General features: G+C 43.0%; 1 protein-coding gene across 3 annotated transcripts in view; it reads left to right on the plus strand.

The window, feature by feature from the left end:
• The first annotated feature begins 656 nt into the window (after window positions 1-656).
• The window catches only part of LOC125005809 (pyruvate carboxylase, mitochondrial-like), a 277,141-nt gene continuing 257,276 nt past the window's right edge, over window positions 657-20,521 (plus strand). The window contains exons 1-3 of one of the 3 annotated variants that reach the window (XM_047581417.1): window positions 657-1,192; window positions 16,117-16,253; window positions 19,363-19,456. In XM_047581417.1, coding sequence (XP_047437373.1) covers window positions 1,191-1,192; window positions 16,117-16,253; window positions 19,363-19,456 — 233 coding nt within the window. In that variant the 5' untranslated portion in view covers window positions 657-1,190. Of the gene's footprint in view, window positions 1,193-14,049; window positions 14,187-14,412; window positions 14,472-16,116; window positions 16,254-19,362; window positions 19,457-20,521 lie in introns of those variants that run through there. The other 2 variants (XM_047581425.1, XM_047581406.1) reach the window with 2 other exon arrangements.

Here is a 20,521-nt window from a genome sequence, read left to right on the forward strand (position 1 = left end):
GATTTACGATGAATAGTTTTAGGGCTTACCTTCGTTATTTCGGGGCATCCATTTTATTACGACATTGTTATTGTTATTTTCAATTTTTATTGATCATATAGGAACGTAGAAGCATCAGGTAGTTAAACAGAGACTGTGAATAAAGAAAACATGAGATACATTTTATGAACGTTCCAAACATAAATAGATCTCATAATAAAATTGTTAGAGTAAAAACAGAAAAAAGATATGATAAAGATATGATATATATATGTTGGTATGCAGTTCTGTTTCTGTTTCTTCCAGACAGTGGAACCATTGGCGAACACGTCTATGTTAGACGCTGAACATTGTGAAAGTGAAATTTGCATCTTTCTTTAATGTATTTTTTTTCACTCTATCAATAAAGAATTATGATAACTATTATTTTTTTTTATCATTTAATCTCTGAATTGGCGGACTCTAGGTTTTCTAGACTGTCATACACCTTAATGTTGTGACGCGTATCCTGCGCGTCTTTATTGCGTAATCTTACGTACGGGGGGGGGGGTGAGCCGCGGTGTCGAGCTCTTTAAATGGTGCCGCTCGCTGCCGGCTGTCACGTCCTCCTCTGCGATTGGCTGAGGGCCGAGGGGAGGGGGGAGTGTCTGGGTGCGTCATGTGAAAAAGAGGGATGAAAGCTTATGGAGAGAGAGAGAGAAGGATTAACAGTGGAAGGCAGGCGCAGTAGCAGACTCCTCGCATATCCGCTAGAAGGGGACGGACGGTGCCAGCTGCTAGCCGAGTTAGCCGCAGTAGACAGTTAGCAACTAGCTTCAGAGTCCCAGCGCTCCATACATGAGGGAGTGAGCAGGAGAGGACAGCAGAGGGGAGAGTGTGTGCGTGTGACAACGTGTGCGTCGACGCTTCCTCTAGAGTCTCCGCGTACTTGCGTGTACCTGCGTGAGCGTGCGGGTGTTCTGTGTGTGTGTCAGTGTGCGCGCGCGCGTGTATATACATATACACATATATATATATATATGTAAACTCACCTCTTCCTCTTCCGACCAGCAGCTTGTCGGATAAGTGTGTGTGTGTGTGTGTGTGTTTGGGGTTAGCAAGCCAAGAAGCACACCTATAAACACTCACCGATAAAGGGGACTGTTTACATTCGGTGTCAGGTTTCTCTGCCGAGGATTCACACCATTTACCGACACCGGCCAAGCACCAGCATGTGAGTACTGATGTCTGAACGAGTATGAATGAGTAGCCTGCTGTATTCGTTGTTGTGTGTGTGTGTGTGTGTTTCACTTGTAGATAAACCCATTTCCGCCCCCTGTGCCAGGCTGACCAGATGAGAGAAGTGGCATGTGCTGCTGCTGTTGCTGTTGCCAGCGTGGTGACACATGTGTTGTGTTGTTTCACAGCTGCGCATTTTTTTTTTGGCGACTTTCGTCTCTCCTAGCCACGCAAAACTTGCCCACTTTGTTCAGTCTGTTGGAACTTTTCGCAGCTCGCGTCCGTCCGTTCGTTACTTGGCAAAATATGTCGCAATCGTGTCACAGCCCGAGTCTAATGTGCACGCAAGAACTTTTGAGATTCTTGGAGATTAACTATGGCCCTGCTCAACCAGACGGAGGTATTTATAAAAGAGGGAGGAACTCCGTCTTCCCCTGGTGCCCGTGAAAGGGTGGGAATAATTGTCTGTTTACGTGCTGAAACCTGCAGATCACACAAGGTGTTCCCTCCTAAGCCACGCATAAAAAGGCGTTTGTAACGGTGCCATGCAGAAATTTAGTCTCTGCTCTTTCACCTTTGAACCCGTGCATGTGTATCAGGATCATTTGAATGTTTGCTCATCCTCGCAGCAACCTTTACTCTGCACCAGGCTGTGGTACATGCCCGACATGCCGCCCCATCCCCGGAGCCCAGGGAGGCCCAGTGGGAGCCGCGCGGTGATCAAGCGGAGGACATTTACTTTGATTCAAGTCATCAGCAGAAAGGAGTCGGCGTGTCTTCTCGTGGAGAAACATGCAGGCAGTTTTATGAGGCCTTTAGCGGATTCATTATTGTGACAGTCAGCAATCACAGCTGTGCCACACACAACAAGTGTGTGTACAGTACAAGCAGGTTTCCCAAATGGTGCCCAAGAACTTCCCCATGATGGGTAACAACTTCTGATTGGTGTCGAAATCAGTGCCCGTATGGCTGCAGTGTTTAATCTCACCACGCGGAGGCGCTGTGAAGGGGATCGACACCTCGAAAGCGACAAATTGTAGATGGCTTCTAGTGTCTGTGTAATTATTTTTTGATCTTCTGACAGCTGCTTCCAGCGCCTACCTTATGGAGGAGCCAAAAAGGCTTAAGCTTAATTTATAGCGGCGCGCCACTTCTACGGCGCTCCGACGCTCAGTCACCGTAGCCTGCTGCATAGCCTGGCTCGAGCCTTCCAAGGAATGTTACTATGCTCGGCGTAGTAACCTGATGACAGCTGCGATTCGTCCAAAATGCATTTCTTTGTTCACATGTCTCAGCGGCCGGACAGGCACGGACATTTCTCCCGTGTATAGCCTCCCACTCACCGTCTACTCAGATGTCCTCTCTATGTCGTGCGCCAAAGCGATCCCAGTGAACTTAACTGTCCATTCACATTTATTAACTCGCTATTCCCGCTATGGCGCAAAGTACAGAGTGAACCTTTAAAAAAGCTGACCAGTCCCAGCCCTAGCGCTGTGGCGGTGTAATTACAGAACAGCGCCAACACGCCAGCGCACAGGTGATGCTCCACGTAGACGGGCTGCAGGAGTATAAACTGAGCTTTTAAGATTTTGTTCGTATTTCCTGCAGTATGGGTTCACTTAAAACTGGGTACGACTCACAAAGGTTTTAGGAACTAAATAATAAAAGGAACGGAAGGAATATGTTTTGTGAACATGACGCACTGACACTAAGTTTAGGCTGAATCGCGCAGGATGCCAGGAGATGAGGGGCGGTCAGAGGATGCTGTATTTTCAGAAGCAAGGCTTTACTGATGCATGTTCATGATGCCCACGCAACATTCGACAAAGTAGATAATGGATATTTTTTTTTTTACAAGAGAATAAGACGGTGACAGTCCTTCAGGGATGTCAGCTAACTGAGGTCCTGACATGTTGCTAATTTTTTCCCTTTTTTAAACTAGAGCATCATGCAGATATTTGCAAGAGTCAAGTCAGCAAGTACTAAACAAAGACGATGGTTGGACTTAGTCCAACCTTTGCTGAGGTTTTTTGTAGTTTTTTAAGCCTTTAGAACCGAAGCTTGCTGTTTTTAAATTAACGTAACTCACAGTGGTTTGAGATGAACAGTGGGAAGTTGTGCTTTTGCCTGGAAGAACTTCATGACATCTGTAACTAACTTTTACCAGCAAATTCCTCCAAACAACTCTCTCTTCCTGGGGCTCCCCGGTCTTACGTCACTCCCCAACCTGCAGCCAACAGGTGCGTCATCATTACCGTAATGGCAGCTTTTTTTTTCTCCAGAAAGCGCAGCTTTCCAGTGTTCAGCCACACTTTGAATTTTGTCCATTGGTGCGTTACAGTAACTTAAATACTGCATTTTTTTTTGTTTTTATGCTTGGCCTGCATGTTTGGGTCTTAAAGGGTCAAATGTTAAAAGCCCCTTCCTGACAACCGTAGGTTTTGAAGGGAGCAAATGGTTCCACAAATAATTCCTCAGGCAGACAGGTACATTTTAACATTCAGCATAAAAACAGGCTTTAAACAAATCTCTTTTTTCAGAGAGTCATTTTTAGTGGATTGCAGTCAATTTATGCAAACCACTGCTCTATCCAACTCAACTCAACATTATTTATATAGCACTTTAAAAAAACAGCTGCAGCCGAGACAAAGTGCTGTACATGGGTAAAATAAGAGCACAAGACACAGAACAAACAATTAAAAAGCAATAAAACAACAAAAACAATAGAAAATTCTCCTACACAATTTTAAGAACTTTGTCCCATGCCAGTCTCTATCGCTGCTCTTACACCACAAAATATGAATTCAAATGACAATTTCTTAAAAATGAAATGAAAAAAGTGCAAGTCCTTGATAGATAATCAAAATTTAAATAAATTCCAGACGTCTGCTGCTGCTCAGTTTAAAAAAACAAAACAAACAAACAAACAAAAAAACATGCTCTTGCATGCACATTCATGGGAAATGTGTAAGTATTATGTGGATAAACGTCCCAGCGTATTGCATGTCTTAAAGGGGAGGTGTGGGGCAGCAGGAGGCTGGAGCATCTTGTTGACACAGCTGGTGAAGTGGCTGACGCAGAGTGATAGTGAAAGTTGAAAGCAAAATGCAGCTCTCACGATCTTCTCAACGCACCACATAGGATACTTGGCTCCGTTAATGTCCGATTGAGTAACAGCACACAATTTATGAAGTCGTACAGTCGGTGACATAAACGTTTTATCAGGAGCCGCCTTTGAGACGCTCTTTTTATTGCCTCTTTGGAGAATTTGCCATAAAAGATGTAGAGTATTTCTAGTTTCCCACAGTTAAACATTGTGCATTCAAGCCCACGCTCTACCCTTCCACAAGCTCAATATTTTAACCTTTTTGGCCACTTTTTAGTCCAGTCACAAGCCCTTGTTTTGTCTAAGAAATCAGCTCTGGTAACCTCATTCCTGCTGTTTGAGCTTGTGTTGCTCAGGATAAATGAGCTCATTTTAAACCCCATCTCTTTTGTTCCTCACCACTCTGGCGCAGGCCATCCTAACCTAATACTTTCTTGCAACCTAAATTCCTCCTTCGCACAAGGCTGTCTTGAAGTATTGCAGTTTTTAAGTAAGTAACAATCTGACTTGCTCTACTTTGCTCTGCCTGCTCGGTCTTGGTGAGGCTTTGACTGAAGTTATTTTGAAGTATTAGAGAATGAGGACACAAACTGAGCCTTAGCTGTCTTTATAGTTTGGTTGTGTTTATAGCAAAGAGCAAACTTTTAGTTTTGCTAAAATATGATCTGCTTTTCATGCTTCAGGACGTGTGTTTTGTCCCAGTTTAGACGCTACTTTCTGCCTATCGGGTCAGAGACGGGTAGGACGGAGGAGGAGGTTTACTGAGATGGACGAAAGGAGGGAGGAAGGAAGGGAGTGTGGATGAGCGCACATTCATTTTCCATTAGTTGTCTTTGTTGTCGATTCTTTCTCAGTGTCTCGACGGCTTCGTAAGCCTTAAGGTGAACCGTCTTATCTCCAGTTTAGCACGGGAAATGTTTGTCTGAATGTTTGTTGTAACTTGTCTAGGACAGACACGCATTAACACAGCTGCCCACAGTTCATTGTTTACATTAGAAGTACAGCAGACCCTGCTCAGCCCTTTACTTGGCTCATCACAACCAGTGTTTAAAACATCAGGATACGATTAAGATTTTTAAATGTACCCAAAGCTTCGAAATTACCAGCTGAACTATTGAGTCCAGATTACATAACATCTTACGTTTTACTAGAGATATATTGGGCCGATATTTGCATTTTTACTGGTATCGGTATCGGCTGACACGCTGATGTTTTTGGCTGATACAAATATACATATTTACAGACAGGTGCATCCACAGGCGGCCCTTTGCTGCTGCATGGGCTGTGGACCGTGCAGCCCATACATCCCCCCCGGCCCCATTAACAGAGTGTGTGCATGCAGAAGAGAGTTAAACATTCTTTGGGTTCAATAAATGTTTATGTTTTTGGTTAATGTAAATGGAGGGAGAAAAAGCAATATTGGTCAATGCTGAAGTAAAAAAAGAGTATCGGCCCTAAAAAAAAATCCATATCGGTCTACCAGATACCATCTACATATCAGCAGTGAAGAGACAACGTGTGCTTTTCAAGCTTTTAGATAGGATCTGTGTTTACTATGATACATCCTGCACATTTTTATTAAAGACCCGCACAAAGGAATTTCAAGTGAGTTCAAAACAGTCAAAGAAGGTCTAGACACTAGGGCTGGGTAAAAAGAAAGAGCCAATATTGATTCATAACTTCCTTGGTCTAGATTTTTTGGTAATAAACACCATTTCCTACATCGTCCTCATCCAGAACACGACAGAAACTATAAATCTATGAGCACCATCGGGCCTGATAGTTAATGTTTGCGTTGTGGATCATCTCTGAAACCAATGGCAACATTAGTTTTGTGCGGACCCATTTCATAACCGAGCAAAATAGTTTTAAAGCTGAAGTATCTCTTTTATGAATCGATACTGAATTGATTTGATTCGGGGAAGCAGCTGCGAGACCCGGCCCTAGTAGATACAATATCCAGGGTGTTTCCAAGCCCCTTGTGATAAATAGTCCTACAGAAATGAAGGGACTACTTTTATAAAAAATCCTGAATTGTTAAATGTGTGTTGTCTTGTGTGTCGTCTGCCCACAACAACCAGTTAACGTCACAGAGGAGAGGAGATAATATCATTTATGCTTCTCTACTATGATAATATCAAATGCAGAACATTGTTTTCCTGTTGTGCTAACTCTGAATGGTTAGGCGTGTGCTGTAAAGCATGAAAAGGTAAACTCTCATATCGCAAAGGCAGGCAAGTAGCGAGCTGCATGTACCCATCCCATGATTAGCCAAATAGGGCGAAGGTGAAGCTGCAAAAAAGCGGGTTTTGTGGGTTTGTGTGTCACAACATCACAGACAAAACAGATGAGAACCTTGATCTCTGAGAAGTTAATGTATGAACCAGATTGCCACCGTTGTTCTTTTAAGTCGCAGCAAACAGAGGTCGCTCTCAGTAGTCTTCAACCTTTAACCTTAAACTGACAAGCGTTTGACGTTACGTTTTTTCTTTTTGCTAAGCTGTGACATTTACACTGAAGTCTGAGGGCAGGTTGAGTTTTTTGAGGTTTTGAGTGTTTGGATTTCGAAGCCGACAAAAGGAAGAAAAAAGGTCACAGAGTACGTTTGGCATGAAGCATTCCTTCTTTGCCTTCCAGCAATAATTTCATTCAGTGCTTGTGTTGTGCTGTAGCAGTAGTACTGAAAGTGATGTTCACGGTCAGAGTGCGGAAGAGTTACAGTAACATTTTAACATGTTTGTAATGCTGTGGTGCCTCAGCGTGTACCGTGAGGAAAACCTAACGTCAACGCAGGTAAACTGCCAATATTAATGTCTTCGTGAAACAGCTGAAGGAGTGTCCATTTACATTCTTGTTAAAACAGTGTGAGGTCGCTTCTCTCCCCCTGAGGAGAGACTCAGGGGGAGGGAAGAAAGTATTTAATTTAAGCAAAATTAGTATATGCCCCCGAGTACAGGAGGAGTCCGAGTACTTCCCAATTCCTCTAAAAAGTCACTAAAAATACAGACAAAACTTCTTTTGTGTAATTTATTTCTACATAGGTGTATAGTGCAAGACATACACCGATCAGGCATAATATTATGACCACCTTCCTAATAATGTGTAGGTCTCCCTCGTTCCTCCAAAGCAGCTGCGACTCATGAGGATGGACATGTGTCTTCTGAGGGTGTCCCGTGGTGTCTGGTAACGGGATGTTGTTAGTGGGGGGCCTTTGAGTCCTATGGGTTGAGGGGAGGGGCCTCTGTGGATCATCCCACAGACACTTGATTAGTTTGGGATCAGTTCAGGTCAACACTTTGTGCTGTTTTTCTTGTTTTTTTTAGTTGTTCCTAACTGTTTTGTGCGTACGCCTGTGTTGGACTGCATCCTGCTGGGGAGCAAGGAGTGTTACTGCTATGGGGGTGGGGGGCGCCTGGTCTGGTCTAGGTGGGTGGTACATGTCTAAGTAACATCCACATGAATGAATACCAGGTCCAGAAGTTTCCCAGCAGAACATTAAATTATCACAAGATGATCGATATAATTTACTTCTCCTCTCAGTGGTTTTAATGTTATGGCTGATATAAATGCCCGCGCGAGTTGTTTACATCTTTTCACTGAATTGTGATTTTCACTAAAGATTTGTAATAACGAGCAGCTTGGAGCTGGTTTTGTGCTTCCAGATTCAACCTTGTGTAACAAAAAAATAAATAAATAATAAAAAAAATTCGCTTCAGACAGATTTTCTGGGCAAGGCCCGAGTTTCACCCGACTCAGATAATTTAGTGGTCTCTTATGTAAATTACTGATGAAATATTTGAAGTAAAACTGGTTCAATATTGAAACAAGGACACAACTGTGTTAGTCCTCGTATTTTCCTGGACTTAGCCAAAGGCAAAGGTCACATTCCTGTGGGGACCTTTAAAGGACTGTTAAAAAGACCAGAGGGGCTTTTGCTTCAGGGTTCTGCAGACTTTCACCCATCAGATAAGTGGTAATCGAAACACCGTTAATTAAATAAAACTTTGCAACCAATCATTATGTAAGTTTGGGACATTTGGACGATGGAGAATTCTTCTTCTAGCTGGATAATTGTGGACATCATAGTTTAGGGCCTGGGCAGTTAGTGTGTAAGTCACATCTGGCAGACACTAGCTCATGGGTGTCTGGTGTCTGGGCCACTAATGTGTAATCAATACAGGGCGATTACGTGCATTGTGATGCATGGGATCACATGACTCTTCCGATCTCTGACCTAGTTTGTGGTGATTAGACAAAAAACTGATCCAGGACCCTCTGAGAAAGTGGGGAAGTATGGAAAAAGTGATTCGAGTGCCGTGGATTTTCTCCCCCTGTTAAAAGAAGTAACATACAGGATGTCTCTGTCCTATTTACGTCCTCTGCAGTCCAGTAACACAGTGACAGCAGGACAGTTAAACTCAGTGTATTCCTGTTTACTTTAACGGCAAACAGCTCCAACAGTTTTGTGTGGATTGTTTCAGTGTGGGATGTGTGTTATCTTGTCTGCCCTTTGGGCCAGTGTGTTTTGGCGGCTGTGAGTTTGTGTGTGTGAGGCGGCCTGTTTGAGTTATCAGATGGAGTTTGAACAGGGAAATTATGAAACGATGTCAAACAGGTCAGATCTGTGAACCGATCAATCAGCCTCTCGTGATTAAAAGACACCGATCATCAGCTCATCACTGCATCCGATTAGCACGACTACGCGATAAAGCTGAGACACTAAATATTGATGGCAGTAATCTAGCTTTTGTTTGCTCTCTGACGGACACCAACCCGAGGGCTCCTACCCGTGTGGTTCCATTTGTACTTTAGAAGTTCGAATTTCCCACTTCCGAGTTGGAATTTCCAACTGGAACTTTCCCCAAAGTCGGATTTTCTACTCAAAAGTCAAATCCTCACTACTCCCGAGTCGAGTTACCAAGATGGCCGTTGCCTCACGTATAAACAGTAACTGGAAGCTCTTGTAATATTTTGTTTATTAGCACTTCTGATTAGTTTTGTTGCATTAAATCGGTTTATTGCACAGACAGTTTTTTTCCACATACATGTGTTGAAATGCTGTTACAGTGTCATTTAAGTTTTTCATGTGTTACATGGGAGCTACAAGCCCTATACAACGGCTAAAAGCAACAGCCTAGTAAAAGCAAAACAGTGCACAGCAAGCACCATCCTGGCAAACTGTAATTAATAGTGTATTTTTTTCTACATTTAAATTAAACTTTTGAAAAACTTGTAAATTTCATCACTGTAAATAATTCTGGTACAAAAAAACTCATGAGTTGGTTCAGACAATTTGTGTGTCTTAAATAGCCTAAATTTGGTTTGATATCATATCACTCTCAAAAAATGTAAATGTAATTACTGAACACACCAAATTATATTCGGACAAGTTAAAGTCGAGAGCTTTCATGGACGCGGCCGTCTAGTTTTCAGACTTCTGGAGCTGGAACGCCGATAACTCGCCGAATTTCGCCGTCCGAGGTAAATGGAGCGCCCCATTAGTCAAGTCCCAACTTCCTGTGTTACTGTTACGAGGCTAAACAAAGAATTGTAGTAGAAAGTTAAAGTTAAAGGGTCTTTTTATAAGTTTTTAATTTTTATGTGTGGTGGTTATTTCCTGTGCCGTACCCACTAGGGCTGGACATCGTTTAAAAATGTCGATACGAGTGCTGATACCAGTACCCTTAAAACGATACCAACTAAGTACTTCATTCAATTCTTTTTTTCTTTTTTTTTTTTTTTTGCTTCATTCAATATTAATCATGTGAATAGAAAGCAGCCAGTTTTAAATGTCACCACTGCTAGTGAACAGGAACCTGCTAATTTTACACAATGACGTTGTTGTACCTGCCTGTCACATTCAGATTTTGGCACTGGACGACCTGTCAGGCTGTCATTGAATGGAAGAACGCTCTCAGTGATTGGCACACCTCTTAAAACCTGGGCGTTTTGAATGTTTTTCTAGGAAGACAACTGCAAGTTTAACTGGAAACTATGACAATGGTCTGCAGCATTGTTTGAGGAGCGATAGGAGCCTCTGGTTGGTCGGTTACTTGTCATTTTCACTCACTACTTGATTCCGCTCTGAGCTGATCAGGTGTCGTGGTGGAGTGATGTAATACTGTATCAGTATAAAGCGCTGAGGGTGGACTTTGGCTTTGTTTTATCCTAAGGGGGATAATCGTTTGTTAATGTTTGTTTAAAGGCAACAAAATGAGTCTTTTTTGCTGTTCCTATTGATTCTCTGCGGTTTATAGTCGACCTGAGCGCAATATTTGAGTCAATGACTGTCTGAATCATCTCAAATGTCGCATTCTTTATTTGACTCTGACACGTCCGTGAGCCTTTGTCCTGCTCTTCTTTCGCGTGGTTAACGTTTCTGATATATACAGTAGCTGGATTGACTGTTCTGTAAATAATAGATAATCTCGTTCTTTTCGCACAGAGCTTTCTAAACAGCATGTCTAAAGTGCATTACGAGTCTTTGCTTCCTCTCTGTTTTATGAGTCCAGGCCCTCACAATGATCCAACATGTCTGAAACAGTGCAGCATATTTGTGTAACCAGTCTACTCAGACACACAGGTTTTACTTTCACCAGTTATTTGTGTTTGTGTCAGGAGCAATAGGGCTTTGCTCCTGAAACGAGGACCTAAGGACTCCCCCCCTAATAAAGATGAGTCATATTTATATAGCACTTACCAGAATCAGATGTGGAGCCTTTGTCACCGCTGCGATACTCAAGCTTCAAAACCGAAATTACTGTCAAATTGTACCGCTACAGCTGTAACGTCTCATCAGCCGGCATTCCTTTCATGCCACAGTTCATCCTTGACTCTGCCTCGTTGCATTTCTGGCAACGCAGGTCGCACATTTTATTGTTGGACGCAGGGAAACGGGAAGGAAGAGGCAGCGAGCAACGCGGCAAAGCTTGGGAAACAGTGGCAGCAAAGAGGAAAAGACGTGTTCGAATGGAGCGGGTTGAAGAGACAAAAGGTCACAAATGAAGTGAAACCGTGACTTTTGGTTTCTGTGGTTTGTCCAAGTCCAACCGTCAATAATGCCGCTCTATCCTTCAGTCAGAAAAATGAGCTACGGCTGTAACTCGGAGATAATCGCTGCGGTGGATAAGAATTAACAGCATTAGAGTAGTAGCTGAGCTCGGAGCCCGTCTCTGTAATTCTGATTCGGATGGATTTTCATTCATTCGCATGCAGTGTGCATGCGAAAGCCACCGCTGCGAGCTCGGTTTCAGGTCAGGATGTTTCATTCCTCCGCATGTGACCGCCGTCGTCTCCCAGAAGATTTGAGGAGTTTCTGGAGATCAAAAAGAATTTTGCATAACGGATCACATCCCTAATGAACCATTAGGCCGCGAGCTGCTGATGTTTTCACGTCTTTCTCTGCTCCCGAGTCAGTGAGAGAAAAACCCTCCATGATTTACACTGATGCACATGTTAATTTGCATTTTACATGCAAACAGAAGTGTGGGCTCATTATAGTAAAGACTGAACAACATGAAACAGCAGTTGTTGACTGTGCAAATGTTGTCTTAGTATTTCGTACTCGGTGGATGTTACAAACTCTTGGTATTGCAGCTCTCTCTGTTCTTGATTTATCATCTTTAAACTTTTGGGTTATTTTTAGTCTTTAGACACACACACACACACACACACACACACACACACACACACACACACACACACACACACACACACACACACACACACACACACACACACTGTATTGAAGATCTCCACACAGACTTTCAGTGATGATGCACTGTGATATAAGGGGAGATTTTTTAGATTTTCTCGGAATTATTGTCTCATTTTACGAGAAAATTTGTCCGGTTTCGCCTTCTTTGCGAACTTCAGGACTTTTGCACGTTTGCAGATTTTTAGTGAAATCCACTCTTGGTGCCACAAAACCCCACAGACCCAATATTACCACCCCATCCTTAGTAAGTGTTTATATTGTGCCGCAAGACCCCTATTATAATTGGGGCACTAACTTTAGTGATGAGATATCATCCAAGTCTTTCGTCTGTTCGAGCTACGTTGCCGTCATACACTCTAAAAAATGATGTGCTGGCTCAACGTAAAAAAAGTTATTTGAGCTTAGCTAGTATTGAGTACATGCCACAAGACTTTTGTAGTTAGGTCAACTCGGTTACAATTTGCTTTGTCTTCCACAAGCTTATTTAAGTGAAACAAGCTTAACTTTAGTTGTGTTAAAGTAATAATGTGTAGCTCTTTATCGTAGCCCTGACGGATACATGGCTGCCAACGCATCAACCACCAGACACGACATGTTCTCTGTCAGAGAAACCAGCAAATTGCTTATTTCTTTTCCTTTCGTTCTCCTCAAAAATGTTTACGAAAGTCAGAATAAATTTTACGTTGTGCTAACTGAATGCACCTCTCTTGATTTTGAGCTCTCCTTACTAACACCGTGAATCACTTTCTGGAGTGCGTGGGCCTTTTTTTTTTTTATTTGCCTGTTCCTCTCGTAGACTTGCGGCTTTATCTGAAAGCCTCCTGGTCCTTCTCTTTGAAGACCACGTCCTAACGACGAGACGGTTCCACCTGGAAGCGCTTTGAAGTCTTTTTTAACAGCCATCCACTGCACGGTAGACATGACTAGGGCCAGAGCTTTACCCCCTTAAAGGTTTAAAGATGTAAAGGTCAATAAAGTTGGGCAAAGCTCCCTAAGAGAGAACGTCATTCTGTCTCTCGTTTTGGACTGAACAGATGCTGCAGACTCCAATGTTTGAACCACAAGAAAACAACCAACATGCTTATTGCAGATTCCTGAGTTTGTCTCTGATGATTGTTAATTTGTTTTCTAATTTAGTGGCGGTCGCTTATGTCGCATCCATGAGTAGTTCTCACTGAAATACTTCTAATCTCAGTGTATCATCAGCCTGTCCCCCGTATTCACCCCCCTGCACTGAGATCTCTTGTGCCATAGTAGACAAACTTCATACAGTTGGTGATAAAAGAGAACCTCTTTATGGCTTTGGGTAACTGGATTAGCACGGTGCGCTTTATTTGTTTGTGCGAACACGTCTGTGAATGTGCGAGACACCTTTCGCTGCATGAGGCTGAAGATCAGAGGCGCAGCTTGTCAACAGGCTGAGCAGGCAACTGCTGGGGTCCCCCCCCCTCCCCGACCCCCCCCAGGTCGGTAGGGGGCCACCTGGGGACCGACGCACTTTAAAGCACATGAGCGGCGGCAGTGCGTTCCCAATGACAGTAGGAGACCTCGGTGAGGGGTCCCTCCTGACTCAGCTCTGCTTAAAGTGGTTAAGTACTAATGTGACACGGCTGACACTTCAAAATGCAAAAGGGTTATCCCTCTGGGAGTGGAGCAGGAAATAAGAAGAAAGAGGAACAGAGAATAACTTCCACGAGCGTTCGTGCTTCTCTTTGACAGTTTTCTAATTTTCCTTGGGCCCCTTTAGACTCTGTAATCACCTCTATTGGACACTAGGAAATAAGGAAATAATACTCTCCTCTTTAGAGGTAGACACATGATGCATCTTTAAGCAGCAACTAATAAACAGGAAACGATAATGATGACATAGGGAATGATTTATTTCACACCCTCCTGAAGTCTATTATAAACCACATGTTTTGTAAAACACAGGTTTTCTTTTTTTTTCTCACTCGATAATCAGGGTTTCCCAAATAATTCATCCGCTCTGTTGCCCGCAATGTCTGTATCTGACCAGAGTGTGGCAGCAAAGCACTGTGAGTGAGGCGCGAGCGTGCGGTCAAACCAGAAGAAGAAGCAGCAGCAGCAGCCTCAGTTTCAGTGTCAGTGTGAGAGCTGCCAGCTTCCACACACACAGTGAACGAGCCACACTCGCGTCTAGTTAAGGTACCTGTGAAACCGTTTGTCGCTCCGGGTTCACCTGAGACACTCACACACAGGTTGGGCTCGTAAACAGTGTGTGTTCAGTAGTTGTGTGTGTAATCGTGGAGCTGCAGATGGTAAATGCTGTCATCAAGCCGTAACTTAGTGTTAGGTGTGATGACTAGTGTGTCTGTTAAATGGCTTTTATTGCTTTAAAACAAGCGCCGTCTCCGAGGAGAGAGGTGGTGTCTCTTGTTCTGTGTTAATGTGTATCTCTGCTTGTAGTTGCTACACATACGGAGCTGTAAGGTAATTTTTTTTCTTCTCCTGCTGCAGCTTAGTTGCATTTAAATCAACATTTAATCAGTCATAGTTTGTATGATTAAATGTGCAACTTTCTTGGATAATTATTGCCTTCACGTTGTTGCTGTAATTTTGGAGTTTAAGGGGGGGGGACACACCACAAACACACCAGACACTGATTGCCTTTAATTAGACGCATGTGATTGGCTGCTGGTAGGCAGGGCAGCAGCTGATTGGCTCTTTCATGAAAATTATACCTTTTTTGAATCAAATGTATGATTTTTATAATCATCCACAAGCAGCTCTTCTAGACGTATGTATGTATGTATCCTCTTTTATTAAAAAAGACTCAAAGTGTAGTAGATATCGGAAACATCGGGACGTTCCAGGTGTTTATCGTGATGGTGATTTATTGTGTTAATGAGCAGCTTTGGTCTCTTTTCTTTGATTGGTTTTTCTCATAATTAACCGAATACTAATTAAAACTATGTAGACACTTCATTAGGTACACTAGAGGAAACAAATTTATTCTAATAGAGCAGTAAATCTAAGGCACAACGTTGACAGTCTTTACAGTTTTTGAAAAGACTTGGAGTAAACAGGTCAATTTCTGCACCTCTGCTCGCGCTCCTGCTGCGCCTCCATTAATCCATTAATTCTGGGGTCCTGGTTTGTTTTGCCGCCACTCTCCGTCATCTTCTTGCACTGTTTCCCATCCTCTCCTTTTCATTGGCTGTTGGTAAACGCGTGTTTGAAGTTCCGTGACCACTTCACGCTGCCCAGATTTTGTCCAGATTCGACCCAAGGAAAGTTCAGGCGCGTTTAATTGACTGCGGCTGAGGTCGGGTCGGGGCTGTTCCCCTCACACACTAACAGAGTTGGCCGAGGCACCAACCACAAAAAATAAATAAGTCTTGTAGCGTGTGCTCAGCTTTAGCTTCGTGACTGATCTGATGAAACATTGTAAGAAAGCCGTTGATTCAACCGTATGATCGTTTTGCAGGGTGTAGTTTTTGGTGCTGTTAAACTGTATTGAAATGAACATAAAATTCTTTTGTCTATTTAGCCATAATAATGGAAAAATAATGGAAACACAATACAGTTCAGTAATACTACAAACCACACAGTTGATACCAGGATGTGTTTACTGGAGTTCCTAATAATCTGGCAAGTATAGACTGAGGTGGCTGCTGTAAAGCCGCAGCATGTTTTCTCCTCACTACGCCCCTCGTTTTCCTTTGCTGTCCTGTCAGCAGGTCGCTCATTTAAAACAGCATCCGAAGGTAAAAAGCCCGTCCGCAAATTTTCACATCGACGAAAGTCTCAAGGCTCCAACTGTTTGTTCGCTGTGCGGGTTTTTTTTTCTCGGCGAATGCTAATCCACAATTCCTCGTGACTATCAGCACGAGGCCAATTAGAAGTGTTCAGAGGAGACGCCACGCCGCTCAAAGGCGCCACACACGAGCCTCAGCGGCTTAAGACCTGGGGCCGGCGCTTTAGTGCGTTTAATCTCTCTGTGCAGATCTCACACCTCTTGGGTGTTTTTATTTTTTATTATACGCATGTTTGTTCAGAAGCTGAAATTGTGGGGAAAGCATAAACCTTTTTTTGCTTGTGCGCGTCTAACGTTTCTTCTTCCTCTTCCTCCCAGGATGCTGAAGTACGCTGTGGTCCAAGGCGGCCTGGGCCTGCTGGCCGTCAGGAGGGCCTGCGTCCTCTCCCGATACGCCCACTCTTCCACGAAGAGCGAGTACCGACCGATAAAGAAGGTCATGGTGGCCAACAGAGGTAAAGAAAGGGGGAAAAGGGGATAAGTAATAATTCACCACAGAAGAAGAAGCAATCCGGACAGTTCCATTAAATTAAACACACTTAAACTCGGTTTCATTTATAATGCACGAAAAAAAAAAAAGTTGTGACATTTGCGGTCTTCCTCAGGAAAAGGAGGGAGTTTTAATTTTTAATGGCCAGCATTTAGCCTGCTTGGTACATGCTAATATTAGAGCAGCCATTGTATGTGGGCGGTAGCTTTGTTTAGCTTCAACGTTTTTCAGGCCAAGGACCTAAAAACTAATGGAGAGACTAAGTAGGGACCCCCAACCTACTATATGTGTTCTATATTTAATCGTTTTACATTCAATATTAAGCTATTCAAATAACACACAGGCCCAAATATTCTTTTTTTTTTATTTTTATTTTTTTATTTCACATGTAGGGGAAAATTTAAAAAAAAAATGTATAAAAAGTGTCTAATCAACCAAACCAGGGGTCTTCAAAGCTTTTCAGGCCAACGACCTTCTATATTAAACTCGCCTAGTGCCGTTTACAAATATAGGTATTAATGTTAACGTGTATTTAAAGACATTTAAAGTTGTGGGGGGAAAATATAAAAAAAATATATCTACCTCCATGGACGCCCTAGGGGTCGCGGGCTCAAACAGATCCTCATTAAACATCAGGAAATCGTGTGTTAACATCTATTCACTGTCACACAGATACTCACTCACAGGTTTAAACCCAAATTAGCCTAAAAAAAAAAATAAAACTATTTATTTATTCCTCTCAGAGATTTTGAGGTCTGAATGCAAATATAATTACAGAGTTTTCCAAACACAAAGCAGTGAGCAGTACGGTAGTTACTCGCAACATCAACATCGCTGACATCCTCTGATAATACTTATAATCACTGGACCCCCTCCTGTTCATGCTAATACCGTCTGGAGAGGCTGTCAGGGAGCTATTAGTGACTCGGCTCAGGTGACGTGGAGTATCTGACTGACAAATAAACGCGTTCATGCGTTTCATCCTAATTGCCTGTTAGAGCCTCCCTGTATATTCACTCCCGTGGACACATTGGAAATGCTCGGTTTGGTTCAGCGCTCCATTCTTCCAGCGCGATCGGTGTGTGGGACGCGTATGGTTGTCTGTGGCCGCACGTGTGCGCGCACATACGTCCACCCTCCACCACAAAGGCTCCGTTTAACCACTTTAATCCATCAGTCTGATTCAAATGGGCTCAGACTCGACCACATAAAGGCCCCTCCGTCAATCTCTCCGCTTCACATTGGCGGCGACGCCGATATCAACGGCGCATTAGGGCCGCATTCATCACGACCGGAGAGGGCGCCGGACCGTGCCCGGCCGCGGTCTGTGTGATGAGGAGGCCAGATTATCGTATCATATCGGACCAGATTCCACTTCAGCAGGCACATCTCCTCTCCGCCGCTGCTCTTTCACTCATACTCTCCTTATTTTTCATCGCTGCTCTCCTCTTCCTGTTCCACCTTTCCTCCCCACACACCCGCCCCCCCACCTCCCCGTCTTTTCGGCGCTTGTCAGATGTGATTTTCCTCTAAGCCACTTGCTGTCTTTGCCCCTCTGTGACTTTCCCCATTCTTAGCTCGTTTCCCCTCCTTTCCCCTCCGCTGCTGTTGTTGTGTCCTCTCGCTCTCCGTCTATTTGTCGCTTTGTTAAACTTGCCAAACTCTGTTTCTTTAAGTTCATTGATTTTTTTTTTTTTTTTCAAGCTTTCAGTCTTGTATTAGGTTCCTTTTGCATTTTCATTTTAACCAATTAAAACCTGAATATCCGCCTGTGCATAAAAAAAAGAGAAGCTGAAGATATTTGAATTACCGTAACCCACCGGTGAACAAAATTCAAAGTTGCTGCCTCACGGTAACGATGATGCACCGTTGCTGTCGGCTGCAGGTTGGGGAGCGACACAAAACCAGGAAGACCCAGGAAGAGAAGGTTGTTTGGATGAATTTGTTGGTGAAAACGAAGTTAGTTATACCCTCGAGATGTCCAGACAAAAGCACAACTTCCTAGTGTTCAGCCACACTTTGAATATTGTCAATAGCCCAAACTACTGTGCGTTACGGTAATTCAAATACACCGTGCTTTAAAAGATCGCTGGTGATCTGTTCAGGCTTTAAAGTGTTAAATAAACTACATTAAATCTGTAATTTTTTAATATTTTTTCATCCCCTCTGTGTTCATATGTTGTCCCTCTGAACCTCCTCCTCCATGAAGATGTATGAACCTCAACTTTCAACCTCCTGAGACCCAAGCAGAAGCATCATGATTTCTTTAAAATCAGATTAAGATCTATAGGTATTTGGGATTAGGAGGACCTAAAAATAAGCGTCATCTTTGAACAGGAAGTGGGGATTATTTCACTCAATATCACAGTTAAAGTCATCAGTGTGTACCAAAATATAAAACTGTTAAGTTTAATGCAAAAGCAGAATTGGAAACAATGAAATCCCAATGTCCTCAAACGTGTACTTCTGAATTTTTTTAAATTTGTCTAAGTGTATTGACCCTTGCCAGACAAAAGTGTCTCCTCATGAGAACGACGGGTCTAAATGAAGCAGGAAGATGCATTGTCCCCATATGAGGACGCCGGGTCTCAGGGGGTAAAGCCAGAACAGCACACATTTCTAGTTTTCAGTGACTACATTTATTTATTTATTTATTTTCACCTCCTTCCAAAAATGGTGTCTTGCTTGGGAAAAACAAGTATCCGACTCTTGTGACAGCGAGATAAAAATCAGGGAGTGTTTTGCTTGTCTAAAGCTCAGATTCCTTTTACACTGTGTTCTCAAGCTTTGGAAATAAGAGTCGACTTGTTGCGATGCACTGCGCGACGTGAAGTACACCAGATGGATCTGCCTTGTTATCACATCTCACGTACACACGCGCGCGTGTGTGTGCGTGTGGCATGAAAAATTCAGAGTTTACTTTATTCCCACAGCCGAGGTATTACTTGGAAAACAGGACCGATGCCTAAAAGATCGATCATAAAAAAATAAATAAAAAAAATGCAGCTGCCTTCTAAACAAACACTGAACAGAAATAAAGACGTGTTTGGATAATGCTCACGTTTGTCTTCCAGGTGAGATCGCTATCCGTGTCTTCAGAGCCTGCACTGAGCTGGGGATTCGAACCGTGGCCGTTTACTCCGAGCAAGACACTGGACAGATGCACAGGTAACCTTGGTTACAGTGAGAGTCGGGTGGTCATTTAAAGGGATAGTTTGGTTGTTGAGAGTAGATGATGGTAGGCAAACGAGGACAACCTTAAAAATAAAATACCAGATCCATACAGCGGTAGAGCATTATATTATGTACTCTGAGGTAAAATTAGAGTTTTTGTCAATGGAGTCTGGTTGCTTACAAGAGAGTGCCCCTGCTAGATACACACATTATCTTTTACAACTTTTTATACATTAAAAACATTGACATCTTAAGTTTAGTATTTCTCACAACACATATCAAAAGGAAAAACAGAACAACAAAAGAAAGGAAGAAAGATAAATTAATGAATGAATAAAAACAGGGAGTCAGGCAAAAGTCAGGCTCGATGGGTCTTGTTTTACTTGGCGTTCACTCCCTCCACAGTAGCACATTGTGTGGCTTTGCTTTACTAAGAAAAAGCTAAAACAAACGCGAGTGTTACTTCAGTTCAGAGGCATCCCGCGTGGATGAGTGGTGAATGAAACGTCTTCCAGGAACCTCAGTCAAATTGAGCTGCCTTTCTTTTAGACGACAGAGAATCCTCAGACATCGCTTTGCTTCCAGTAATCTGCTTCTCTCTAAAACTGGGGCGCCATCCACGTACATCCTCACTTCTAACAGGTCGACCTACCCCCCTTTTTAAGTTAAAGGACTGAAAGATTGAAACGCTGACAACTGAGTAGCAGCAATTTGAAGGAAAATATTTTGTATTCTCCGCTGTGCTTCGGGCCAGTTCTTTGTTTAGCCGTCTGTGGGGACGTGACAATCATTGAGGTAATCACACCGCTTAGTTTACCTGCATTACAAATCTGCCTCCCTGTGAGCGCTTTTATTCCACTCATTCATGTCTTCATGGCTTTAAAGACGCCTTGTTTGACTAGCAAATCGTATTATAGGCCTCATTCTTTAATATTCATTTTCCTTTAGCTCTCTATATGTGACATAGAACCTGGAAGGAAAAAAAAAAGCTGATTGAAGTATGATTTAGGTAATTGTGCTGCGCTTTATTTGAGGTGATTTATAAGAGCGTGGAAATGC

Source organism: Mugil cephalus, chromosome 1 (genome assembly GCF_022458985.1).
Source record: "Mugil cephalus isolate CIBA_MC_2020 chromosome 1, CIBA_Mcephalus_1.1, whole genome shotgun sequence".
Taxonomy (NCBI): Eukaryota; Metazoa; Chordata; class Actinopteri; order Mugiliformes; family Mugilidae; genus Mugil; species Mugil cephalus.